The sequence below is a fragment of the Tiliqua scincoides genome, chromosome 5, assembly GCF_035046505.1.
Source record: "Tiliqua scincoides isolate rTilSci1 chromosome 5, rTilSci1.hap2, whole genome shotgun sequence".
In the NCBI taxonomy this organism is placed as follows: Eukaryota; Metazoa; Chordata; class Lepidosauria; order Squamata; family Scincidae; genus Tiliqua; species Tiliqua scincoides.
Genome location: NC_089825.1, coordinates 122,980,716 through 123,007,002, shown reverse-complemented (window position 1 = coordinate 123,007,002; position 26,287 = coordinate 122,980,716). Strand labels below are relative to the sequence as shown.

Below are 26,287 nucleotides of genomic sequence, written 5' to 3'. Positions count from 1 at the left end.
AAAGTGATTAAGTGGAAGAAGGGGTGATAAAAATACAGGAATGGTGGTAGATGAAAGGAGTAGCATTGAGAGTGGATAGATAGGGGAAATGGGGAGAGGACAGAAGATACAGCAGTGGGGGATGTGGCAGGGAAATGACTGTGGAAAAGCTGAGGCAATGGGGCTTGAAGCCAGGCAGTAGAGATGTGTGAAGGAGCATAATTGGTGCAGTGGCTGAATGAAATGGGCCAGGCACAGAGCAACGGGTTAAGAGGGCACTAGAGGAATAGAGAAAGGCTAAGGCTACTGAGAATGAGAGGGCCACAGAGAATGGCAAGTGCTTATGGAATGTTCTGACCCTGCCTGAAGATGCCCTCCATCATGGCAGACTGGGGTCTCCATGGCCTTCTGTCGCCACTTCTCCCAGACACTTCCTCTTGGCGCCCCCGGCCAGAGCCCGCCATAGCAGTGCTGGGCTCCCTGGCCCTGCTGTTTATCTGGTATTGCTACCGTGTGGGGAGTGGACAGGCAGCTCCCACATCACATCCACAGGGTGTGCCAACGGAGGAGCGATGCCCTCGCCGGGCCCTCAGGGGCGACACCGTAAACCAGCGCCTCTATCGCAGCCTGCGTGATTATGCCAAGCGGTACTCGTGGTCTGGCATGAACCGACTGCACAAAGGCATCCGAGATCAGGCCCACTACCAGCTGGGTGACCGCCTTGCGATTCAGAAGCCCAGCACCTTCTACCTCCCTGACTTGCCTTCTGCCCCGTACTTCCCCCGTGAGTCCCAGCGCCACGACGTGGAGATCCTCGAACTTAGCTTCCCAGCTATCTTGCGGGAATTTGAGGGCATTGCATGGGATTTTGCACCTGGAGCCCCGATGCCACGGGGATGGATGGCCAACGCCAACTCTGGCTGGCACAGCTATTACCTCTACCGACAGGGGGAATGCATAGCACAGAACTGTCGCAGCTGCCCTTGGACATACCGAGCGCTCAGCGCACTACGCACCTTTGTCAATGCCAACCGCTTTGGAAACGCGTGCTTCAGCGTCCTGCAGCCTGGAACTGTGCTACCCGGGACCTATGGACCAACCAATACCAGGGTGCGGTGCCACTTAGGTGAGTGAATGCTGGCAGGACAGAGAGGTGGGGAGGATCACAGTCCTAGCCTGATGGGGACAGACTTGCATTACCAGGGTCTTCCTTCTGAGTGGGTACCCTTAATAGGGTTATTTGACTCTAGCCCCCCAATAAATAAATAAATAAATATCCCTGTTTACAATGAGCAGGGATAAGCACACTCCTTGACTGACTTTTACAGTTAGGACATTTAATTAATTGGCTGGATTGATGACAAGCTATTTTAATTGGCAATAGAGGTGCCCCCAATTAATGGATCAGTACATATTGTATATAATTTTTAATATATTTTAATATATTTAATATATTAATATATTAAATTTTAATATATTTAATATATTTTTTAATATAATACATGCACACTTAATGAAATAAAGCAATGCTGATATAATAATCAGCTCAGTCGTCAGTCCTAAACACATTTACATGGGAGTAAGCCCAAATGAACAGAATTTACTTCTGAGTAGGCAGGCATTGGATTGTGCTGTAAGATTTTTTAAATGGGCAACAGCGCTAGTCATTTCCTAACAAAGGAATCAGCCTTGTGGGGTCTGGATATTAGTGCTGGCCTTGAATCTAAGAATCTTGTGTTTAGCTCCCACCTTATCTACAGATGTACTTTGTGACTGTGGGCAAGTCATTGTCTCCCAGCCTCAGTTTCCTAGATCAAAAGATAGGAATAATCATGACCTACTTTGCAGGTTGGTTGGGAGGTGCTACACAATCCTATCCCCATTAGGAATTGTGTAGCACTCTGCAAATCACAAAGGAAGTAACTTTGATCAGTAGATTGGTTGGCTAAGTGAGGAATGGTTTATCAAACATCTTTTTGCCTCCTGCAATTCATGGTTATCATGCAGGCGCTTAAATCTTAACTACCTCAAGATTTTTAAAATCTTTTTTTAAAGCAAGTTCTCAGTTCTCAAAAACATCCAAAAACATGCAACATCTGCAAAAGGCTTCAGTGAGCAGATGTGAAAGTTCCTATGTCCTGTATGGCCACCTGCTTCTTCCTTCCTGGTTTTCATCATTTCACCTTACCCATAATCATCTATGGGACCTATCCACCATTTCATACCTATCCTTTATTTGAACACACCCACCCTCGCACCCCAATTTCTGCAAAAACAGAGGCTCATACCTATATTAAGTAATATATACTAATTCCTTTGTGAGATTTACGTTTCCTTTGTCAGTGAATTTGTAGGCTTTAAAAAAACACCTCTCTGTATGACTATTTGTCTGGTTTGGGGTGGTGCAAGACAGAAGCAGTGTATAAGGCACTTCCCTCTAAAATCCATCTCTTTGTTCCATTTCTAGGGCTGAAGGTGCCTCCTGGCTGTGAGCTGGTTGTGGGTGGTGAGCCACAGTGCTGGTCTGAAGGATACTGCCTCCTAGTAGATGACTCCTTCCTACACACCACAGCCCACAATGGTAAGACAAAAAAGGCTGCAGGCCAAGGGCAGAGCTCTCAAATTAGGCTATAAAAGATTTGCATTCAAATTCTTCTTTTAACATACATACATATATTTGTATTGAGAAAGAGAGCGAACATGCAAGCAAGAAGTGGTATTGGGCATGTTGCATTTCCTCAGCCCCAGTCCTCCAGTCTAGTAATATGGTAAAAACATTCAACCCTTGGCAACCTTGACAACAGGGGTGGGGAAAGGTAACCAACCTCTATGCTGCGCACACATGCAACTTCTTCTCAGACTCTGTTTTCTCTTTAGAAGAACTCAAGGCAACTCAAAATGAAGATCAGTAACAATGAGCATGAACTGTCCAAAAGAGAAAACCAAGAACAAATACAAAAAAAATTGATGCAGAACATCATCAAAACAAAAATGGCAGCAAAAAATCAATAGAAAAGGGGGAGAGCTATATTCCAGCAGCATCCAACAAGGCAATCAGCCCAGTCAAACACCCTTCTAAAAAGTCAGGTCTTTGCTAGCATCTAAAGGATCACCATCTTCCATAGGTGGCCTTTTGTATGTTTCTTTCAACATGTGAAGTCCTGTTTCAGCTACATGTTCCACCACTGACTGAAATTCAGCAGAGTCTACTAGGAACAGGGCCTTTTCTGTAGTGGCACTGATTTTGTGGAATGCCCTCTGTAAAACTCCCTCACTCTATACCTTCAGGTGCACTGTCAAGAACTGGATTGTTTTAAAAGACTTTCGACTCTGGCTGATTTGAATTTCTGTTGGACTGACCTGTTACAGCTGTTAATTCTTCATTATTCTAACAGATTATAGCTGCTGCTGGTATTATTTTAGCAGCTGTGGCTTTTTCGGTCAGGTTTGTTTTGATGTTTCATCATTGCTTATCTCTAATGTACTTTAAGAGAGATGAGATATACATTTTTAAAAAGCAAATAAAGCACCTACTGTTGGGGCCCAGACACAACTCTCTAGAAAGGGCATTCCACAGAGTTGGTGCCAGTACTGGGAAGGCCTTGCACCTCATGGATGCCCATCATATTTTTGCTGGTGAGGACGCATGGATCAGAATTTCAGATACTAAACATGGCACAGTGATGGGACAGAGAAATACAGGCTATCTAGGTCCTAACCACTTAGGGCTTTCACAGTGCAAGTATTGCCCTCTGATGACTAGATGAGAGAATGAGCAATGTACACAGCTGACATAACACTGCCCTGTTTAACCCATGGTTATGTCTGGTCACCTGTGGTCAATTCCTACTCACCATAGACAACCAAGCAAATGTTAGAATACAAGGGTGACCCAGCTCACTAACACAGGGTATCCTGAGATGATTAGAGAGCACCTTGTCTAATTTGACAGCTACCTAAAAATATTTTTCTGACAATGTTTGTTGCAGGTTGCCCCACAGATGGTCCACGGGTGATTTTTATCGTTGACCTTTGGCACCCCAACGTGGCAGGCCCCGAGCGGCAGGCCCTAGACTATATCTTTGCCGCAGGTCGATAGATGCCTGGCCAGGATCAGGTACTGTAGCCAAGAAAACCCCTGCAATGCCATCTCTGTCTACTGGCGTTTGCTGCTTCTCACAATCAACAAGGCCTCGCGTGTATGGTATGAATGTTCTTATGTTCACCTTTGCACAGACTGAGCTGAGACAGGGAATGGACTTCACACACACATACACCCTTGCTTTTGAGATGCTGCATCTGATTTGAGATCAACCAATGGGTGCATCACAGAATGGGCCTTGGATTGTGTCCTTTCCCTCCAGGTGACACTGTAACATTATCAGAAACTTGATCTACAGATCTTTGTGACATAATATATCTGGTTTACTCTTCTTCCATTCTGTTTGTGGTACATGAAACTTGATGTTTCCTCTGGCCCTTTGTTTTCTCTTTTGGGTCTTACCTTTTCAGTGCTGTTTGGATGTGGAGGCTGCTGTCCACAGAGCAAGACTAGAAGACCTCTGAGGTCCATTGAAGTTCTATAGTCCTGTGATTTTAGTAGCATGGACTTCTATATTTAAGGGGGGGGGGTGAGGGAAAGAGAAACAAGCTGAGATAAGCGCTCTGTTAATTCACACCCTGCATCTATATTGTAAAGTTTGGGTGGCGGGATTTAATCCTAAAAACCTCTACTAACCTGCACTCCAATAAAATCATTAGAGCCCCTACTTCTTTGTCTCGTCTCTTTTGTATTCAGAATCTCTCCAGATCCTCATTAACATGATACTTGATGTATGGCTGAAGAGCCATAGGCTCTGAAACAAAACAACCATCCAAATGTCAACTCAGTATTTGGATTGGTAACATTTTGGCTGTCATCCAATTGAGACATTGCAACACAAACATCTTGACAAAATCTGGCTGAAAAGAAATGCTTCTAATTGGACTGAAGAGGTCAGTAGCTTCAGGAAACAATATGGTACTGGAGGTCTCCCTGTGAGTTATTAAAGTAATTGAGACGACTTCACAATGTATGGGAGGGCAGGGAGTAGGGAGAATCCCAACCATATGGCTGAACTACCATCCCAAATGGCACGTACAAAAGCAGACAAGAACCTTCTGTCCGCACTTCGCATACACGCATGTTTGCAGCCTTCATCTTGCTGGTTGCAGCTGGGAACAAGCTTTGAATGCCGGCAGCCCACACACACACTGTGAGTCACTTGCTTCTGTGCATCTTCCCTATTCTCTTCAGATTTAAATGCCAGCTTCTATTTTATATGTTTGAGAAAAACTTTCCATGTGTCCATCATAGGTTATAAATACAGTTTTGTGGGTTTTTGTTTTTAGAGGCAAGCAAAGCAGCATCCATCTTTTTATCCTTTCTCAAGTTTCTTAGTTATCGAAGTTGAACAGACTGAGCTGCTTTTCGGTTGTTTTTACCCCAGTCGTGGTGTTTCAGCACCCACCAGAAACCACAAAGGCAAAAATTTGTTTCCCAGGACATCTCAAAATAGGATGACAAAAGTCTGACTGTCTTTTTTCTCAATGGGATAATTTAAAAAAGGATTGAGAATAAAATGGCCAATACATGCATCCCCCAGTAGTTGCAGATCGGGTTCTCTGTGGCCCTCCCATCACATTCCTGTGAAATGATGTGTCTTGCTTGAACACTATAAGCAGAAGGCTTATAGCAAGGCAAGCAGCCTAGAAGAAAGAGCCAACAGGAAGCAGGACTTGGACATTTGCCCTTAGTCTCCTTTCTAGAGTGCAAACTGCTTGTCTTGTGATGAACTTTCTGTTTACAGTGTTTGTTCAAGCAAGACACGATATCACTTCGCACAAATGTAATGAAGCTATACAAAGGTAATGGGGTGCAGGGAACCATGGAGCTAGGGTTCCCTTTTATCCACTTTCCTGTATCTTGAGGGTGGCAGGATGCCCGTATTATAATACCATTGTACAAACTGATAGTAAGGCCACATCTGTAGTATTGCATTAAGTCCTGATCACCACATATCTAAAAGGATATAATGCAACTGGAAAAGGTACAGAAGAGAGAATGATTGCTGGGTTGGGGCACCTTCCTTATCAGAAAAGGCAACAGTATTTGGAGCTCTTCAGTCTAGAAAAAGGGCACTTGATAGGGATGTGATTTGAGACACATAAAATTATGCACGGCCTGCATAAAGTGAGTAGAGCAGTGCTTTTCAAATTTTTTAGAGGCCCTAGAGCAGTGGTACTCAAAGTGGTGGGTTGTGACCCACCATTGGAAGTAAAAAAAGGGCCATTCCTCCTTAAGGGCAGGGGCCCAGGAATGGGTGCCCTGGTGGCACTGCAGTGATCACAGTGCCATGGGGACACAGGAGCTTGTCTTTCTACCTGGGGAGGGGGGTCTGCAGGCCTCGAGAGAGGTGAAAACCAGAAGTGCACTCCAACCTGCCGATTGGAAGGATAAGACACTTTGGGAAGATCCACAGAGGGGATTGTGGGCCTCCCAGATCCGCTCTGAAGCCCACAGACCTCCTGCATAGGGAGACAAGCCCCTGGGTCTCCGCAGTGTGCAATCGCTATGGCACCATTGGGGCAAAACCCCCCTCCCAGTCCCCACCCCTGCCAAAGCTTGATTCTTGAACTCCTGGAAAGTTTGAGAACCACCCTATCTGATTTATAAATGCCAAGGGGTGTGGCTACAATAGTGATTGGTTATCAGCGTGCTTCCCAGTAGCAGCCTGTTTAACCCTTGATGCACATAGCCTTATCTGTCCCATCAGTTTTGCAAACCACCAAAAATTGGGTCATGACCCACTGGTGGGTTCTGGACACACATTTTGAGAGCCACTGGAACAGAGGGATGTTCTTTTCCCTCTCACGCAACACTAGAAACCAGGGGACATCAACTAAAATGGAGTGTTGGGAGAGTTAGAGCACACAGAAGAAAATATTTCTTTACCTGTTGTGTAACCTTTGGAACTCTTTGCCACAGGGTGTGGCAATAGCATCTGACCTAGATGTCTTTAAAAGGGAATTTGACAGATTTATGGATGAAAAATTGCAGGTTACAAGCCCTGAGAAGTAGGCTCTCTCCGATTGTCAGATGCAAGGAAGTGGCAACAGGGCAGAGCTATCTTGTTTGCTCCCCTGAGGCATTTTGTGGGCCACTGTGAGATACAGGAAGCTAGACCAGATGAACCTTTGGTATGTCCGAGCAGGGCTCTTCTTATGTAGAGTGAGGCAGGGTAGGAAATTCTTATACTAGGATACACATCCAGCCCTCATGCTGCTTTTGGCTGGAAGTCCACAGATTTTGGCTTGCTAGCCAAAAATGTTTTATGCCAGGACACCTTCTCTCCACAAGACCAGGTCTTGCCCTGCTTCCTGCTGTACCTCCTGAACTCCACACAAGGAGTCATCCCAGCAGCTGCATTGTGTTTCAACAGTGCTCCAAGCATATCTGACCACCCCAGCTCAGAAGGCAGCTGAGGCATGTTGCTTCCATGCTCTACTTGCTAAACTGCAAAATGATACCCTGTCCTTTCCCCATCAACAAAATCAGAAGGAAGGCTGAGGTTTGTCATGCTTGCCAAAAGCAACCAACATACTCGCATAAGTGAGGGTGTGGGTGGGCAGGTGGAACTATAGATCTCAACAGTGCCCTTCTTGCAACTCTCAGTCTCCCCCAATTTAGGAGATCAACAAGTTCAAAACAAACTCACAGAGTTTTATTACACCCCCAAAATCCAAAGTTCCTCCTGTAGCCCTTGCAAGATCTGATTCAGAAGCCATCCAAGTTATTGCCCAAACCCAAGGGTCTTTGCATTCATTTCCTCTCCCTTGCATTCAAACCCAAGAGTATGTGGTTCTTTGTGGCCCCAAAGAGTCCTGAGGCAAGAGGCCTATCTTCACAGCTGCTATCAGTATTTGCGCTGACGCAAAAAGAGACCTGGCGGCCGTTTTGGAGTGGGCACATCGTCCGAATCCAGGTCAAAGAGGTCCCGGCCCGTCTTCATAATTTGTTCCTCCAAGACTTTGTGACGCTTCATGTCAGACAGTACTTTGTCCATGCGGGCCTCCCTCTTCTGGCTTTTAGCCAAGGTCCCTGAAAAAGAAACCAAAATGAGGCCTGATGAGAGGAGCACGTTACCACAGGACAGAAGTTCTCAAAACTGAAGGCAGGCCTCAAATACAAGGGGTTCCTAACACGCACAAGGCCCTATCTGACACAGAACACAAAATGTAGATTTGGTTGTGTCTCAACTCATTTAACAAGAGGGTCTGTCTTCCACATTGATCAGGGAGTGGAAGGGAGTTGCGCAGTTCCCTGCATGCCCCAATTGCCGCTATGGAGCAGAAGGATCATCAGTGATATACTACCCTACGTTTGCAGAGGTCTAGCATCTGCCAGTGACTCCTGTGGGGGACTGAACATATGCCATAAAGGCCCACATAACCCTACCATGCTCCATTTTCTATGTCCCTGCCTGGACAACAGCAAACACTTCTGACCAATCTGTCTTAGCGTTACAAGGGAAGCTCAGAGATCTCTTGCCACAGAGCACAGGAGCTCCAGTCCTGCTTCCTATCTCCTCTGAAGGAGTCCTGAGATGGTTTAGTAGGATGAATGCCAGGACTGTGGGAGAAGAACAGGAAATAGGTAGTTTGTTAAACCCAAGCAAGCATAAGTGCTTGAGAATGAAAATGGAACCTATTGGTTCAGGCAAAGCTGCCAAATAATTCTAGGGTTTTCAGAAAGGCATGAGGATGGCAGCGGAGACTGGCTTTACATACCAGGGGTTCTCCGACGATCAATCAAGGAGCTTTTAGGCGAGGAAGGTTCATCATCGAAGTCAAACTCAGTGGGCACATGAGGCCTGCAGTAGACAGAGAGAATGAAAACCAATGCAATCCTGCTAGAACTTCAACCAGGAGTCCCTCCTTCCTCCCCTTATCAGCTCAAACCTTGATTTGTTTTCCCTCCAAACCCCATGGTAATTCAAGTCTAAAGCCCATGTTCTCACTTCTCTTCCTCTTCTTCTTCCTGGTGCTCAGGTTGCCCTTCAGATTTATCCTCATCTTCGCTGTCAAGCTCAGGGGTAGGATTGCGTCGGGGCAGAATTTCTGCCTGAATCTCCAGGGTTCCCTGGGCAGCGATAAGTTCATAGAGACGCCGGATCTCCTCAGGGGGAGGCATCCAGCTGTCTGGGGAGTCCAGCTCCTCATCGCTGCAGGGCACACACCAATCTTCTTCCGCAGATTCATCTCCCTTCCCTGCCTGCTCCCCCTCTGCCTCTCCAGGAGCCTCCTCTTGTTCCTCAGTGGGGGTAGCCAGATCTGGTGCAGGCCCATCTTCCACTGCCAAGGACTGCATCCCCGAGGTCACTTCCCCTTCTTCCATAGTGCTGGCCTCATCCATGGCTGAAAAATTGAAATACATGTCACAGTACCAATGGACAGACTGGGCAAAGGTGAGGATTTAAAGACGCCAGTGCGACTGACCAAGAACTTTCCTGGACTGGCAGCCAGTTTGGAGACCACGCACAGCAAAACAAGAACCACTGTGGTATAGTGGTTAGAAAGCAAGATTTGACCATGGAATTTGGGTTGAAACCCCACTCCCTTACCCAGGAAGCTTCCTGGGTGACCTGGGGATGGCAGTTTCCTCTCCACCTCCACAGGGCTATTATGACAAGAAGAAACACAGTAAACTTGGAGAAATAATAGGATATAAACCTAACTACTTCTCATATTATTTATACTAACACAGTGCATTTCTGAAGGCTTATTGTTACTATTCACACCTTTTGATGACTGAATTTGCCTTGATCGATTCTGTTTCCCAATCTCTTTATGTTATCAATTTTCTTAAGGATGACACCATTTTAAAGTTCAAAAGAAAGAGGCCCCCCTGAATCTCTTTGAAGTCAGCACCATTGCAGAAAGACCTCATGCCTACAGGTGTGATTTTTCAGTGATAACAAAATAAAAACACATAACACTGTTTTCTGCACTTCTCATTCCTGTTAGCATTATCTGAATTGCCCTCCTAGCATGCAGGCTTCCTGCCTGCTTTTCTATCTACAAGCATTCTGCTTATAGCATCTTGTAAAAGCACGATACTGATTGCTTTGCATCAGTGGCATAGTTAAAGGGGTGCAGGGGGTGGCAACTACACTGGGCATCAAGCTTTAGGGGGGCAAAAAGCTGAGCTTGACACTAGTAGCCAAAATTGTGAAAACTTTGGTATGTACGAATAAAAAAATCATGCTATATATATCAATGGAAAGGTAATTTAATGCTGAATGTAATGAAACTAACCATGCTGGAATATCTGCATTCTAACAAAAGTTGTGGCCAATTAACCAGAAAATGTTTTATTTTTGTGGAGATACAGTGAACCAAAAATCACATGCGAAATCATACCTTTTGTTAAGAGCACACGTAGTTGCTAAGGAGCTTCCCGCAAGGAAGCTCCGCTAGAACCCTGTCCCACTAGAGAGATGCAACTGGTATTCACAGAACCAATATCTTCACAGTGGTCACTTCCTAAACAGGACAATCACAGCTCAAGCCTGCAAGGATTAAGACCACAGAAAAGGTTATTTGTTGGGATGTTTTCAGGAACAATGTTGATACATATGTAGTAGAAGCATAAGTTTATCCCTCTCTTTCTTTGAAGAGCTCACAGTGGAATATTTGATCTTCCCCTCACAACACCCCTATGAGATAGGCTATGCCAGAAGACAGCGGCTGTCTGTGCACTCCACTGAGGATTTAAAGCCCAACACTTCAACAGCAATGTCACCCAAATTCTGCTACATTATTTTCCTTAAGTTTTATTTCCACTTGCATTTTTAGCGCAGAAGCTTCACTTTTCAAATATCCAAATCACTGACTGGTTCATTCATCGCAGTGTCCAAGGTCTGCATTAATTTGTAATTAATTAATTAGTTCTGCAGGGTTTTAATAGGAAGATTTTAATGATTTTAACTCACCTGCACTTCCATGGTCCAGATGACACTCTAAGAAATTTAAAAACACTCTGCACATGCTTAGAGGTACCCTACTTATGCCACTTGTTCCATAACTCAGCCTCAGGTGCATGTCCAGATGGCCCTTTAAGAAATTTTTAAAAAACACTCTGTACATGCTCAGAAGTGGCCCACTCATGCCACTTGTTCCAGGGCTCAGCCATGAACAGGAACTACAGCGCCCTGAGCTCAACCCACCTACCTGCACATCTAACCAGGAATCATCGAGCGATTTTTCGGCCATCTTCCGCTCACCCCCATAAACCAGCCCGCAAGAGCTGAAAACAGCACAATCGATAACCACAGCTTTCCCCCCGCCCAGGGAGTCAGCGCTATAAAGCAAATGCGCGTGCTCAGCTTTTGAAAACAGCCGCATGCTCCTTGCTCTGCGCATGCGCAGTTCCTCCCCACCTCGTTTTACGTCAAATGGTTCGCTTGCTGTCCATTCGTTGACTCCCTTTCCATAGATGTAGTGAAAGTGACCAGAGTCGAACGACTTGTAAAAAAAAAAAAAGCCGCCATTGACTTTGATTCTCTATGTGTGGCGTCGCTCTAAACCTCGAGCTTGCTGTGGTGAAAGCTTGGCTACATATTTGCATACTATATGCAATTAGAGTGAAGAAACCGGAAGTTGCCAATTGCGGCGGTGCGTGTGAGTCTAGCCTATTACTACCTCTAAGTGCTTTCCGAACGCCATCTTGCGTATGCGCAGTTCTCCCTAACGTCTTGTCGCTTTAGTGCGCATGCGCAGACGTTTCTCTCCTCCTTCCTGGACTTTCGGCGGTGCAGAACTCCTGCGCGTTTCAAATGCGCATGCGCGACACTCGAGAGCCCTGTTCTCCTATTGGTCCGTTTCCTCCGGGGGCGGGGCTAGCGCGAAATACAATCGGGTGTTGGGCGCTGCTTGGGGTTTGCCTCAGTCTGGCTGCGTCGCCTGGCCAGGGATGAGAGGTGGTCCGGTGCAGTCTCCGGGGCGTCGGTCTCGCCGCAGTGCATAAGGCGCAGGTCGTGCCGCCTTGTCTGGAGCCAGAGAAAGGGAGTCCTAGGGCTCTGAGTCCTCCGAGTAAGCCGGGGGGGGGCTTTCATATAGCTTGACACGAGTGTGGCCGTTTAGACGATCACCTGCCTGTTGACACGGGTTTGGCCCTTCCAATGCCTGCTTCTGGGACCAGGGGCCTGATCCTGCTCAACACTCCAGTGCTGATGCAGCTGTGCTAGTGGGGCACACAATACCCCCTACTGTGGGGGGGAGGCAGTCAGAGAGGTCCCCCCAAGGCAAGGCAATTTGTGTTCCCTTTCCCTGGGGCTGCATCGGCCCTGGAAGGTTGGACAGGGTTGGGCCCCAACTCCACCAAGAAGCTGCCTCCATCCCAAGGGAGCTTAAAAAGGGGGTGGGGTTGCCAGATGCAATGGGGGCAGACAGAGTGCCTCTACCAATGGGATTTCTGTGGCTCCAGATGAGAGACTATGAGGGGCAATAAGTAGGGTGATCAGATATAAAGGGGGACAGACAGAGTGCCTCTACCTTTAGCCATTGTGTAGAAGAGGGAGTTTGGGCAGGTGCAGCTTTTCAAACCCTTCCATGTTGAGCGGCACCTGCCCAAACGCTCTCTTCTATACAATGGCTAAAGGTAGAGGCACTCTGTCTGTCCCCCTTTTATTGAGAACAAAACGTATTGAGAACAAAACGGCTAGTATTATAATGCCGTTGTACAAATCTATGGTAAGGCCACACCTGGAGTATTGTGTCCAGTTCTGGTCGCCGCATCTCAAAAAAGACATAGTGGAAATGGAAAAGGTGCAAAAGAGAGCAACTAAGATGATTACGGGGCTGGGGCACCTTCCTTATGAGGAAAGGCTACGGCGTTTGGGCCTCTTCAGCCTAGAAAAGAGACGCCTGAGGGGACATGATTGAGACATACAAAATTATGCAGGGGCTGGACAGAGCGGATAGGGAGATGCTCTTTACACTCTCACATAATACCAGAACCAGGGGACATCCACTAAAATTGAGTGTTGGGTGGGTTAGGACAGACAAAAGAAAATATTTCTTTACTCAGCGTGTGGTCGGTCTGTGAAACTCCTTGCCACAGGATGTGGTGCTGGCGTCTACCCTAGACGCCTTTAAAAGGGGATTGGACAAGTTTCTGGAGGAAAAATCCATTATGGGGTACAAGCCATGATGTGTATGCGCAACCTCCTGATTTTAGAAATGGGTTATGTCAGAATGCCAGATGCAAGGGAGGGCACCAGGATGAGGTCTCTTGCTATCTGGTGTGCTTCCTGGGGCATTTGGTGGGCCGCTGTGAGATACAGGAAGCTGGACTAGATGGGCCTATGGCCTGATCCAGTGGGGCTGTTCTTATGTTCTTATAGTCTCTCATCTGGAGCCACAGACATCCCATTGGAATCCAAGGGCTCTGAATACTTTTGAGTAAGTGTGTCTCAGATCTTGTGGGATGGTGGCTAGATTTTCAGAGAGCTTGACGCAGGTTTAGTCCTTCCAACAACAACACCATCAAAAAGCCACCTCCATCCCATGGACTAGAGGAGGGGTAGGTTTCCTAGATGCAAAAGAGGACAGAATGCCCCACCTGTAACCAGTGTATAGAAGAGGGACTTTTGGCAAGTGCAACTTTCTAAACCCTTCCATGTTGAGCTGCACCTTCCAAAAGTCCCCTTTATACAATGGCTAGACATAAGCCACTGGTTTCCAAACTTTTTAGAGGCCCTAGAGCAGTGATTTTCAACTTTTTTCATCTCACGGCACACTGGCAAGACACTAAAATGGTCAAGGCATGCCATCAGTTCTTTGACAATTGACAAGGCACACTGTGCTGCTAGTGGGGCACTCACCCCCCCCCATGGCCCTACTGATAAATGGCTCTCTCCCAAATTCCCATGGCACACCTGGGGACTATTTGCGGCACACCAGTGTGCCACGGTGCAGTGGTGAAAATTACTGCCCTAGAGGCTGCTGCCTGATTTATAGATGCCAAGGGGTGTGACTATAATGGTGAGGGGGCAGCAGTGCTCCTCCAGTAGCAGCTTGTTTAACCCTTGATTTCCATAGCCTAATCTGCACTGTCAGTTTCACTAACCACTGATCATTTGATCATGTCCCACTGGTGGGTCCCAGACCCCAGTTTGGGAACCACTGGATTGGCGCTCTGTTCCCCTTTGTTTCTGCTAACTCTAGCCCAGTGTTCTCCAAACTGGAGACCACTGCACACTGGGAATGCCTTCACCAGTATGACTGGCACTTACTGTTCCAGCGCACCGTGGCTCTGTGTGTCCCAAGATCAGGATGAAGCAACTTTCTGGGCAGTCGCATCTATAGTGCAGTGCCTCAGTGGGCATTGCACCCAGTTTTCTGGGCAGACACAACTGGTCCCAGTCTTGGGACTTGAAGAGCTGCAGTGCGCCGGAACAGTAAGCGCCACTCATGGGGGGGAAGGATTCAGCGAAACCCTAGATCCAGGGTTTGGAAGGACTTGCTGTAGCCAGTAGGACTATGGGGAGGAGGCACCAACAGAGGGCAGGTACAGAGGAGTTGCCAGAGCTGTGCCTGAGGGGCTGGTGGCTTCATGACAACCGCCCTCCACATAGAAAAGCTGCCACATAGCGAGATTGGCTGAGGCAAGCGGCTACTTGGATGCTCTCTGTTCCCAAAGAAGACTGTGCGTGCTCTGAAGAACTGAGCAGGATCAATGATGGAAGAGATCCCTCCCTATCTGTGCCTATCACATGCAAATCCCCTTTTTTCTCCTGCTCCTTGTAGTACCTGGAAAACAGGCTCTCTTTCCTCTTGTAGAATTAGGGCTTCCACATTGTGAAATATTTGGAAAGAAAAAATCAAAACACATACTGGAGAGTCTGTGAGCATATATAGAAAGACACCCTAAAAACAGTGTTATTAGTTTCCTGGAATATTATGGAGCAAAACTTCCAAATGGTGCCACAGTCTAAGGAGGGCATTGCTCCCTTTTTTATGAGCTAATATGTAAAATGCCTAAGGGGGGGGGCATGGTCCTGCACTGGTCACCACAACAAGGGAAGCTGTCTTCCCAGTTCCCACTCCTCCAAGCACCACACAAGCCAATGAAGGCTGAAAAGTGTGTGAGCAAATTTGGTCCTCTATGTTTGGAGGCAGTATATCCGAACAGTCCTCATTCTGAATTAATCCAGAATAAAAGCAGTTGTTTAGCTTGCTGATATTAATAACAAGTGACATTTCTATCCTGCCCTTCCTAAGCAGTTGCAACAGTGTGCAGGATTTTCTCTTCCTTCCCTTTTTTCTACACATTAACCCTGAGAGGTAGGTTAGACAGACAATAGTGGCTGAATCAGGATCAAATCTGTGGGTTAGTGGGGATTTGAAGCTGGGGTATGTTGCAATTCTTAAAAAAAAAAGTGAGGGCATTTGTAATAGAATTATGTTTTAAATGTTATTTTTGAGTTTCTTTGATCTTTAATCTTCCACACCATTTTTCCTCCTTTAAGAGTGACTCTTTGGGACAAGAACACTACTGTTATTCTTACTAAAATGAAAAAAAAATACTTTTTTGTTCAAGAATCAGTCTTGGAAACTGAAAATGTCTCATGTTATCTTGAGGGGTTGGTACCTCCTGCTTAGGAAGTTGTGTGACTAGGAAATACGGGCATATGTGACTTCCCTGTATTCATGAAGACTGAGTCAAAATGAGGCTGGAACAGTTTTCGGTCAGCTTAGCACCTGGTTATTCTTGGTCTGTGGAGCTATGAAACTCAACATGGTTGCAGGGTTTGAGAGTAAGAGTGTGGATCGGGCAGGGGTGGTGGTGTTAGGATTATTCAAAAAGATTCCAGGGGCTGACAGGAACATGAGGGTACTAAAAGTGATCTCAATTTGATAGGAATCAAGCCATTTTTTATGTATTGGGTGTGCTGTCAGTTACCCTTTTATCTCACCCTATACTTTTTCTCAACATAGGTACTCATGACAACTCATCAACGCTTAAGCCGGACTGATTTCCGCCGTGTCCCTGCTAATGCACCAGCCCGAGTGCGGGTTTGTGTGCGATTGCGTCCTGGTGTGGGGACTGGACAGGGTCAGGATGCCCCATGCGTGCGAGGTGTGGACTCCCACTCCTTGGAGATCCTCAACTGGAGAAATGAGATGGAAACAATGAAATACCAGTGAGTTGAGCAGAGTGTTCAAGAGAACTGCATGCCTTCTAGTTATAGTTCCATAAAGCCCCTGTCAATGACTGATTTATTTGGATTGGGCAATATCTAGGGACAGCAGCATTGGTTCTGCCCATTGACTTACTCTCACAGAAGTCAAGAAGCAGGCTCTATCTCTCTCACTCCCAAGCACACAGCAACAGAGGCATTTTGCCACTTGCTGTATTTGCCATTATCTTGGCTCATGCATGGGAGAGAGCAGCTAAGGAACATAAAGGAAGGTTTTTCACATAGCCTCTATTGCTGTTTGTATCGCAGGATCAGAAATTAGAGTCCTTTGTCCATCCTTGGTTTGGAAATGCGTATAGGTGTATAATAGAGTGTATGCATGGGAGTGGGATTTTCCTGAGACCAGGCGATGGTGAGGGAGCTTTCCAGGGCTGCATTCATTGCTTTAGATACTGTTTCTCTTTCGAAGAAATCAAGAGACTGTGTTGCAGTGGCGGACAAATCTGACTTGCATCCCAAGTTCAATTTCCAGCATTTCCGGTTTAAAAAAAAAAAAAGACAGTTGGTCCTGGGAAAGTCCTCTACCTGAGACCTTGTAGGGCGGGCTATGGCCAGTTGGAGTAGACACTACTAAGCCGAATGGGCTAAAGTTCTGAGCCTGTCAAAGGCATTTTTGTATGTAAGCCAGCGGGTCACAATCCTCTTCTCTGTTCTCAACAGTTTTGATGCTTTTTATGATGACACATCCACCCAGCATGATGTCTACATGGGATCCGTTAAGCCTGTCTTGCGCTATCTGCTGGAAGGACAGAATGCCAGCATTCTGGCTTATGGACCCACTGGAGCAGGTAAATCTGTAAGAGGATAAATGACCTAAACCAGCCTAGAAATGCTGGTGGCAGCAAGTGGGTTGGAATCAAGCCAGGAGGTGGTCTTAAGTTTTTTCTCTTCCTTCTCTCTTCTTTTTTCCTTCTTGCCAAAATGGCAGGCAAGACGCACACTATGCTAGGAAGTCCAGATCAGCCAGGGGTGATACCGCGAGCTGTTCGGGATGTCTTGCAGATGACAAGGGATGCTTCGGGGGATGAGTGGAAGTATTCAGTCTCCATGTCTTACCTGGAAATCTATCAAGAGAAGGTAATAAACATTGCTACAGGTGAGGGGAAAACTGCATCTAGCAGGTTCAGTGGGAAGGACTTGGGGGCTGGCTTGTGGACTCTTTGTGGAAGAAGGCTGCTTTGAACAAGGATGAAAACTTGGGCATTCTGAGGAGAACATGACCTTGTGAACTACAGCAAGGAATACTAGAAATGCATTTGCACTCTGTGTCATGAATAAGTGCATTTTAGGCCTAGGTTGGCAGTAGAAGCCTAAACCAAACTAAGACAGCGTAACTGAGAAGTTGCTAGCAATTCCTAGCTGCAAGAATGTGAATAAATAAACAAAAGGATTGTTGTCTCTCCTTTGCTGGCCAGAAAGGACAGATAACAAGAATTACAACCCATTGGAATGTTTAGCACCTTAGTAGACAGAGAGGCACCTGATCAAGCGTGATGGAGTGCAGCTATGGATCTCCAGTTGGGAGGGGTAAGAACGAGGAGGAGTTAGCAACCAAGCCAACTTCGAGAAGGTTCTGTTCCTCTAAGGGTCTGATTGGACAGTCTAAGTATGAAGTCACCTCAGTACTATTAGCATAAGAAGTATAATAATGAGTGCCGGGGGGGGGGGGTGTTCCTTCTTGGACAGAGTTCTTGGGTGCAACATCCTGCATGCATGTGAGCTCCATTGTCCATCATGGACACCTGGCCTCATAGGTAGCCCTGGAGCTAAAAGATCTACAAGAGTAACTGACCCAGGTGAGAGATATTAACAGAGATAGCCAGCTAGCTTTATTATTTTATGGCTGATATGTTTTCTAGATGTTCATGCCTCTAGCATTTTCTGCCTTATTGTAGAGTGTGTAACCTTATGTACTTAATAAACTAAAATATCTTTTACTAAGTTGTTTCATTGTCTGTTGGGGACAAAGGTTCAGAATCCTGCCTAGCCGTTCTGCAAGCTACCAAGTGCTCATTGAGGTCTAGTAACTTGAGGACTGAGGCTTTAATTGGAGAAAGAGCTCGGTGCCTGCAAGGGATAGAATTAAACTTGGAGGGTCTCAGCGTCCCTGGACTGAGGCACTGGCACGTACAGGGTGGTGGCAGTACTACTGAGTAGAGGGGCCTTGAGGGCTTTAGGGTTCGAGAACCAAGAACCCTAAGCACCCCAAACCCCCCTATGTTTACGACACTCTGCCCTTTTAGCATTGCACTTGTTTTGTTGTGCTGGTCGCTGTGATTCACCGCAGCCAACAAGACAAAGGATTGCTGTTGCCACCTCCTCTTGCTGCTACTGCTTCCCTCACAGAAGCCAGTAGAACCACTGCTCTGTGGAGCAGAAGCCATAAAGGCAATTTCCCAGACCTTGAATTTTCTTAGTGATTTGCTCTTTTTACGTAAGCTCCTCTTGGAGTCTTGTTGGCCGAAGAACAGGGTAAGAATGTGGGAAATAAATTAGGGCTGGCAGTGTTCCAGTCCTTGAGAGTTGGTTTATTTAACCAATGTTCCAACCTACCACCAGGTAGATTAGGAGATCAGTGGGTTATCTGTCATCTCCTAGGTTCTGGATCTCCTTGAGCCCTCTTCCCATGATTTGCCAATCCGAGAGGATCAAAAGCACCAGATCCTGGTACCTGGCCTGACCCAGAGAGAGATCACCAGCTTCTCGGACTTTGAAAGCCACTTCTTGCCTGCCAGCTGCAATCGGACAGTAGCATCCACACAGCTAAATCAGCGCTCAAGCCGTAGCCATGCTGTGCTGCTGGTATGGGTAAGCCAGACCCAAGGCTGGCCTCCATATGCCCGCCGGGCTGCCAAGCTTTGTCTCATTGACTTAGCTGGCTCAGAGGATAACCGAAGGACAGGCAACAAAGGCTTGAGGCTGAAGGAGAGTGGGGCCATCAACACTTCGCTCTTCGTGCTCAGCAAGGTGGTGGATGCCCTGAACCAGGGACTACCTCGGGTGCCCTACAGGGACAGCAAACTTACTCGTCTGTTGCAGGTAGGTGGAATGCCTATTTTCTCAGGTAGGGCAGGAAGTTACGGGAAAGCCATGAAGCTCACTTAAGCTGAAAGGGAGTTACAGAGTGGTTGTGAGGATAAGATGGTGGGTGGGGGAATACCATGTATGCCATCCCAAGCTCCTTGGAGAAGGGATTGGTGGTGGAAAATAACATATTGTAAATATCATTATCTTTGTCTAGGATTCCCTGGGTGGCAGTGCACACAGTTTGATTATTGCAAACATTGCCCCTGAGAAGAGGTACTATTTTGATACACTGACAAGCCTCAACTTTGCTGCCAAATCCAAGAAGGTGATAAACAAACCCTTCACACAGGAAACTCTGCCAGATGTTGGTAAGCTGAGCTCTGCCTTTTGTTCTGGATTACAGTGACTCTCCCTCCACCCCCCGCCACAGGAAAGAAATGGCAGGGAGCCATGATTTTTGTGAAAAGTAGCAGCTAGTCGGAGCCATAAACCACTTAACTCTTAACAGCTGCTGAACGTTTTATGGCACCAGTCTAATTCACCATTTCATACCTCAGTGGACCAGACCGGCAACTCCCAATTAGCGCTTCTTACCATCCACGGACAATCTAGGGAAATAGCACCTCTCAGACTATCTGTGAGCAGTTCTTAGTAAAGTACCTTGTGTACAGGTTGCTCCTCAGGTGCACTGACTACTTCAGCACATAGCAGTCAGTGGACTCAGGTTAACGTAAGGGAACTGCCCTTACAGATGCAAATAAAGGCCAAGCACAACTCCTGACCCTGTTTGACCTGCTGACATCTATCACCTTCCTATCTAAGGGATTTTTATATTGCTTTTCTGATACTCAAAACAGTGTACAACAGAATGCATCACATTAAAACAACAAAATACAATATTAAGATTAAAAAAAATTAAAACCATAAAATAATTTAAAAGTTACAACAATAAAAGAGCAGATAAAATTTATAGCAGCATAAAAAAATTTTAAAAATTAAGAATTAAGGGGTCCGTAAGGGAGTACCTCGCTCCCCAAATGCCAGCTGAAATAAATAGGTTTTCAAACCCCGCTGGAAACCATATACTGAAGACGCTGCTCTAAGATGTTCTGGCAGCTGGTTCCAGAGGTGTGTTGCCACAACTGAGAAGGCCGTACACCTTGCTGCCATCCCTCTGGCTTCAGATGGCATCCTTTTAATCCTGAGAAGGGCTCTCTGATGACCTCAGGGGACGTGCAGGAATATATGGGGGAAGGCGGTCCTTGAGGTATCCCAGTCCTATGCTGTATAGGACTTAGCACTGACTTCTAAAACAAATATAGCAAGAAAAACAGTCGTGGGGCAGAGGCTTGCCGGGCTGACACATTCCTATATCTTTCTCCCCATGTTCAACGTACACAAGGAAAGATGACAATGGTGTTTGTGCTGCTGTTTGTGATTTGTGATTTATTTTTCTTAACTGTTACTGTATTTTGATTTAGAATTGCCTGTAAATCTTTCTGATAAGAGATAGAAACACATAACATTTTCCTTGCCCTTGGCAGCATCCAAGAGACCTTCTGCAAGTTCCAGTGATGCAGGTCCTGAGGCCAAAAGACCTTGCCCAGAAGAAGAGCAGCAACCTCTTGTTGAGGAGAAGCCACTCAGGTCTGTCTCCACATCTTCTCCAAGGATGGGTAAAAGGGCTAGCTGCACTTCACAACAGGGTCAAATCCCTTCATGCTCCTTAAGGAGAGTGACCACTCTTCTCTAGAAACACTCAGCTGAAGGAATTGGTATAGGGGGATGTTGTGTGCCAGATCAACAAAAAGGGAAGTATTGTCATCATGGACTTTGGTGAGACATTTCATCAAGAACAGCCAAAACTACTTTCCCCTACCAGTGGGGCATAGCCACTGGTATGCCCCACTGGTGGCCTGAGAAGTGAGGAGGCACTTCGGTCATCTCCAAAGGTGTTCTCTGGGTCCTCCAGATTCAGGTTTTTGAACCCGCATTGGCTCAAATCCATGTGTTCTGAACCGTGGATAAGGACTGACTGTAGTATGCCTGGGAGTAGAGCACATGTTTTAAAATTTTTGTGCTATTTCTACTAGATATAGTGGGCTGTATCCCAAGAAAGTGTCATGATTAAGCACCACTGTTGTAGATTCTGATATAGATACCCTCTTCTAACGTAAGATAACATAATGTTGAACTTGCCTGAAAATTTCTACTCTGTGGTGGGACAGAGGGTATCCAACCCAAAAATTAAAGGCACAGGAATGGAATAGGTGATATATGGCTTGGTGGTACAACATGCAAAAGGGATCTTGGTGTTGCAATGGATCTCAAAAGCTGAATGTGTCAGAATATGATATAGCTGCAAAGAAGGTTAGTGTGATTCTAAGCTGCATTAGTAGAACCATAGTTTCGGAATCACCAGGAGACTAGCCATTTTATTCCATGCTAGTCAGACCTCCTCTGGTGTACTGTGGCCAATTCTGGGTGTAACACTTTAAGAAGGATATAGCCAAACAGGAACAGGTTCAGAAAAGGACAACAAAGATAGTTAAGGGTCTAGAGAACAAGTTCCCTATGAGTACTGGAATATTGTGTACAGTTCTGGTTGCCACATCTCAAAAAGGATATTGTAGAACTGGAAAAGATGCAGAAGAGAGCTACCAAAATGATGAGTGGCTGGGGATCCTTCCTTATGAAGAAAGGCTATAGCATTTGGGGCTCTTCAGAAAGAAGGTGTCTGAAGGGGGACATGACTGAGACATAAAATTACGCAAGGGATTGATAGAGGGATGTTCTTTTCCCTCTCGCACAACAGAGAACCAGGGGACATCCACTAAAACTGAGTGTTGGGAGAGTTGGGACAAAAGAAAATATTTATTTACCCATGGTGTAATTAGACTGTGGAACTCCTTGCTATAGGATGTGATGGCACCTGGCCTAGGTAACTTTTAAAAAGGATTGGACAGATTTCTGGAGAAAAGTTTATCACAGGTTACAAACCACGATGGGAATATGCATCATCCTGATTTTAGAAGTAGCCTATCTCTGAATATCAGATGCAAGGGAATGGCAAAAATATGTAGGTATCTTGTTGTCTTGGGGGCTCTCGGAGGCATCTGGTGGACCACTGGGTACAGGAAGCTGGACTACATGGGCCTTTGGCCTGATCCAGCAGGGCACTTATATTCTTACGAAAGATTGAGGAAACTTAGTATGTGTTACCTGGAGACGAGAAGGCTGACCAGTGACTTGATAGCACTCTTCAAACACGTAAAAGGCTGTTGCATGAAAGAGGACAAAAATTTGAGCTCTGCTGTCCTAGAGCCCAATCTAATGCCTGTCTACTTAGAAGTCAGTCCCATTAGAATCAGTGGAGCTTACTCCCAGAAAAGTGTGGATAGGATTGCAGCCCTAGAGAGTAGAACTAGATTTAATGAGTTTAAGCTTCATGAGGGGAGCATTCAGTTCAAGAAGAAATTCTTAAAAGTAAACACAGTTTGACAATGGAATCAATTACTGAGGGAAGTGGTGGGTTCTCCTTTGCAGGTGATCTTCGAGCAGAAGCTTGACGGGTACATTTTGGAGATGCTCTAGACTGGAGAGGAATTTCCAGCTTCCAGCAGGAGGCTGGACTAAATGGCCTTGAAGCCCCTCTCCACTTCTATATGTCAAACTTAGTTGATTTGCATGGACTGACCCGTGGCTCTGGAGATTGATCAGAAATACAAGCTGCGGGCTGGTAAAGAACCTCTACTCTTTCTCTTCTCCAGTTCCTTGCTGCCTCTGGAGAATCTTGAGCCAGCCCTAGCTGAACGGCTTTTGCGTTTAGAGGCCTTGGAGAAACAGCAGGCAGGCTCTGGGAGTCGGGTGGTGCCCATCTTAAACACACCACGCAGAGAGCGACTGGGCCTTCTAAAGCAGCTGGAGGAGACACGGCGTGAACTGATGGTGAGAGGAGTTTTCCTAGCTCTGTGAGATCAGTTATGAACATGGCTTGGAGTCCTCCCCTTTCCTTATATGCCCCATTGTGATCTTTCCAAGGATGAGTAGTTTGTGCATGTAATATGCACAGGCTGCAACAAGAGAAATATAAACAAATAGCATTCATTCTTTCTCTTGCTGGGAGCTGCTTAATGCAGTGGGGCTTGTCTTCCCATGTGGAGATGACTTTCTATACTGCTGGAGCCTTCATGTCATTGTAGGTGTACTGTGAGCCCCCTGGCAGCCTCTCTGCCAAATGCTTCTCAGGTCCATTGCATAGGTGCCCTGGTGTATGGGTGGTGGTGGTGGTTGTTAAATGAATTATTACCCCACCATTCTACCACACACTGGGGCACCCAAAGCAACTTACAACATAAAAACATGCAATACAAGTAAAAGATGAAAACATTACAACCTAAAACAAATCAGTTACCAATGAATCATCTATTACAATCATATTAAGCCATTTCAGCCCATGTTGCATATACACAACAAGGATCAAATGTATACACCTGTGGGCTCTACTGGAAATTGTTTAAAATCACTGGATTGAATGGCATTTTGTCTTTTCACTCCCTGTCTCATGGCAGAGTCTTAAAGAGAAACAGCTAGAGATAGAGGCCAAGGTTCTGCAGGATAAAGAATGTGCTCCTGCCCCTCGGGTTCCTGCCAAATCTGCCAGACCCCGAAAGCAGGCAGTGGTATTGCCCTTCCAGCAAGGTAAGAAGGCCCTGGAATCCTGACTTCCAGATCCTTTCTCTTTCACAGCCTGAAAGTCTCAGTTCCCTATATTTGTCTCTCCAGTATTGACACCTGAGAAGAGTCAGGAGGAGGATGGTATTATTGTCATCAGCCGGAAGAAAGGAGGCCGGAAGAGGAAGGTGCGTAAAGAGGTGGGGGATATTTTGAGGCAAGCAGCATTGAATACTTGGGGATTGGGATAGGTGAGATGTCAGGGAAGGCCACCTTATATGGTCGGAAAAGGATAGTTTTGCGATGACAGAACAAAATTCCTGAATTGTCAGCTTCAGCTTTGACTAGCAGTTGCTCTTCCTGCTCTCTTGGGCAGAGAGTCTGATCTTCAGTTAGATAATGGGGCAGAACTTGGTGCCTCATACATGCACAGTGTGGTCTGAGCCAGTGGCTTTCAAACTTTTTGTCATTACAGAACATTTTGCACATTGTCTTGTCCCATGGAATCCCTGCACATTATAAAGGATTCTGGGGCATGGCCTAGGGGACATGTTAATTCCTTAGAACACTAGCCAGTCTTTTGGGTCTTGCCACTTCCTTTGAGAACCAGGAAGGCACACAGATATTATTTGTTGTTATGGTGGACAAGCTCTCTACTGGTTTTTCTCCCCATTGAGGAATTCCTGACAAACTTCCAAGGAGCTCTTGGTGTTCCCTAGTTCAAAAGCCATTTGGCTGACCAGTGGCTTTTACCCTTCACGTGAATAATAAGTGGGATTGATAAAGGAATTTGGATGAAAGGATGGAGAGGGCAGGTCAAGAAATGATCAGAAGTCAGTGCAACAGCTAACAGCTTCTTCCTTTTGTGTCTGTTCTTCAGACGGCATCCCCTAGTGCTGAAAATGAGGCTCCTCTTGAGTGGGAGGTGGCAGTGCGACCTGATTTGCTGGCTCGCAGCAAAGAGAACATTTTAGCCCTACTGAACACAGGCTCTGTGAAGGCTCTGATGGGCCTGCATCAGATTGGCAAGAAAAAGGCTCAACTCATTGTAGACTGGAGGTGCCACCATGGATCTTTCAAAAAGGTCAGTGGACTCTGAGGAATGCAACACTTCTTAGCAGGGAGCCTTCCCATGGGTGATGCAGCTGCTTCTTGGAGAGAGGGAATATCTGTTCAGACAGCCCTGCATGGACTTTTGCTTACTGTCTAAACAGGCCCGACTGAGTCCAAAACTAGGAACTTGCAATAGTCTGGTCTGGTAGACAGTCTTGGGTGTAAGAGCTGGGTTTCAGTCTCAAAAAGTTTGAGATACATTCATCAGGCTGACTTGATTCCACCTCAGTTCTGGGAGCGGATGGGAAGAGAAGCCTTTTCCAGGGTGCTCTCTGCCACTGACAGAGAAGTTTTCTTATAAAAAGGCTTCTACTTCCACTAAGACACTGGAGCAAGTACAGCTACCTTGCATCCCTAAGCCCATAATAGCTTTTGCATGAAGTCATCTCCCTCACCCTTGAACACTCATCAAGATTGCTATTGACCCAAAGACAGTAGATCTCACTGGGCTTCCTCCCGGTCTGCATCCTTCTGCAAGGTTCTCTTAACCCTTGGCTGATATGTCCAGTTGGTAGCATACTAACGCATCATTTCTCTTCAATCCAGGTAGAAGACCTTGAAAAAGTGGAAGGTGTTTCAGCCAAGCAAGCAGCTTCCTTTCTGAAGGTGTGTGGTTAGTACAGTTTGCATGAACTGAGTGGGTGGGGTGAGAGACACTTTTCTTCTGAAATGGGTCTAGCGTGAAGATCTATTCTGTCTTGCATGAACAACTTGATCAGAACATAAGAAATGGCTTTTGGTGGTGACATGTAAATTCAAATTAATTTTCAGTTAATTCAAATTAATGCATTCAAATGCATTCAAATTAATTTACTAGCCCACAGGTATTATTTACCTGCCTAACAGTCAACTTTCCAGCTATTCCACCTTTCTGCCAAAGTGTTTCAGTTGAAGATACATTTAAGTGCCAGTTCTTAATGTTAATCATTGTACTGTTCTGGTGGAGTGGAGGTAGTTCTGAGAAGGACTTTGCCTACCTAATGGATACAGCCAGGTGGGGTATGTGTGGAGGAAGGGGAAGAATAGTGTTATAGAAGCTGCTTTTAACATTCTTGTTCTGTTTTTCCCCTTTTCTCCCCCCTTCTTTATAGGTCAATATCCTGAGCAGTATTGGAAATCTTGAATAACTTTATCCTCCCCCATCCAGTTTTATTGATGATTATGTTTTGGGGTATTAATTCCTTTTTTAT

The 26,287-nt window shown here is 46.0% G+C and overlaps 3 protein-coding genes across 5 annotated transcripts; 2 read left to right on the top strand and 1 right to left on the bottom strand.

Annotated features, from left to right (window-relative positions):
* The first annotated feature begins 348 nt into the window (after positions 1 to 348).
* ASPHD1 (aspartate beta-hydroxylase domain containing 1) lies at positions 349 to 4,078 on the top strand. Its single transcript, XM_066629069.1, has 3 exons — positions 349 to 1,105; positions 2,447 to 2,560; positions 3,969 to 4,078. The coding sequence occupies exons 1-3, from the start codon at positions 349 to 351 to the stop codon at positions 4,076 to 4,078; spliced, it is 981 nt and encodes a 326-aa protein (XP_066485166.1).
* Positions 4,079 to 7,720: 3,642 nt separating this feature from the next.
* On the bottom strand, positions 7,721 to 11,314 carry PAGR1 (PAXIP1 associated glutamate rich protein 1). Of its 2 annotated transcripts, none has more exons than XM_066629071.1 (5): positions 11,251 to 11,314; positions 10,441 to 10,589; positions 9,039 to 9,435; positions 8,809 to 8,891; positions 7,721 to 8,119 (listed from the first exon to the last, which is right to left on the bottom strand). In XM_066629071.1, the coding sequence occupies exons 3-5, from the start codon at positions 9,431 to 9,433 to the stop codon at positions 7,935 to 7,937; spliced, it is 663 nt and encodes a 220-aa protein (XP_066485168.1). In that variant the 5' UTR covers positions 9,434 to 9,435; positions 10,441 to 10,589; positions 11,251 to 11,314; the 3' UTR covers positions 7,721 to 7,934. The 2 variants fall into 2 exon arrangements, with proteins under 2 accessions (XP_066485168.1, XP_066485170.1); XM_066629073.1 differs by lacking the exon at positions 11,251 to 11,314 and adding an exon at positions 11,013 to 11,187.
* Positions 11,315 to 11,994: 680 nt separating this feature from the next.
* On the top strand, positions 11,995 to 26,287 carry KIF22 (kinesin family member 22). Of its 2 annotated transcripts, none has more exons than XM_066628472.1 (13): positions 11,995 to 12,111; positions 16,021 to 16,226; positions 16,944 to 17,071; positions 17,212 to 17,360; positions 18,882 to 19,322; positions 19,525 to 19,678; positions 20,855 to 20,957; positions 23,081 to 23,258; positions 23,882 to 24,011; positions 24,096 to 24,172; positions 24,865 to 25,068; positions 25,644 to 25,703; positions 26,189 to 26,287. In XM_066628472.1, the coding sequence occupies exons 2-13, from the start codon at positions 16,027 to 16,029 to the stop codon at positions 26,222 to 26,224; spliced, it is 1,860 nt and encodes a 619-aa protein (XP_066484569.1). In that variant the 5' UTR covers positions 11,995 to 12,111; positions 16,021 to 16,026; the 3' UTR covers positions 26,225 to 26,287. The 2 variants fall into 2 exon arrangements, with proteins under 2 accessions (XP_066484569.1, XP_066484568.1); XM_066628471.1 differs by having other exon boundaries at positions 24,096 to 24,184.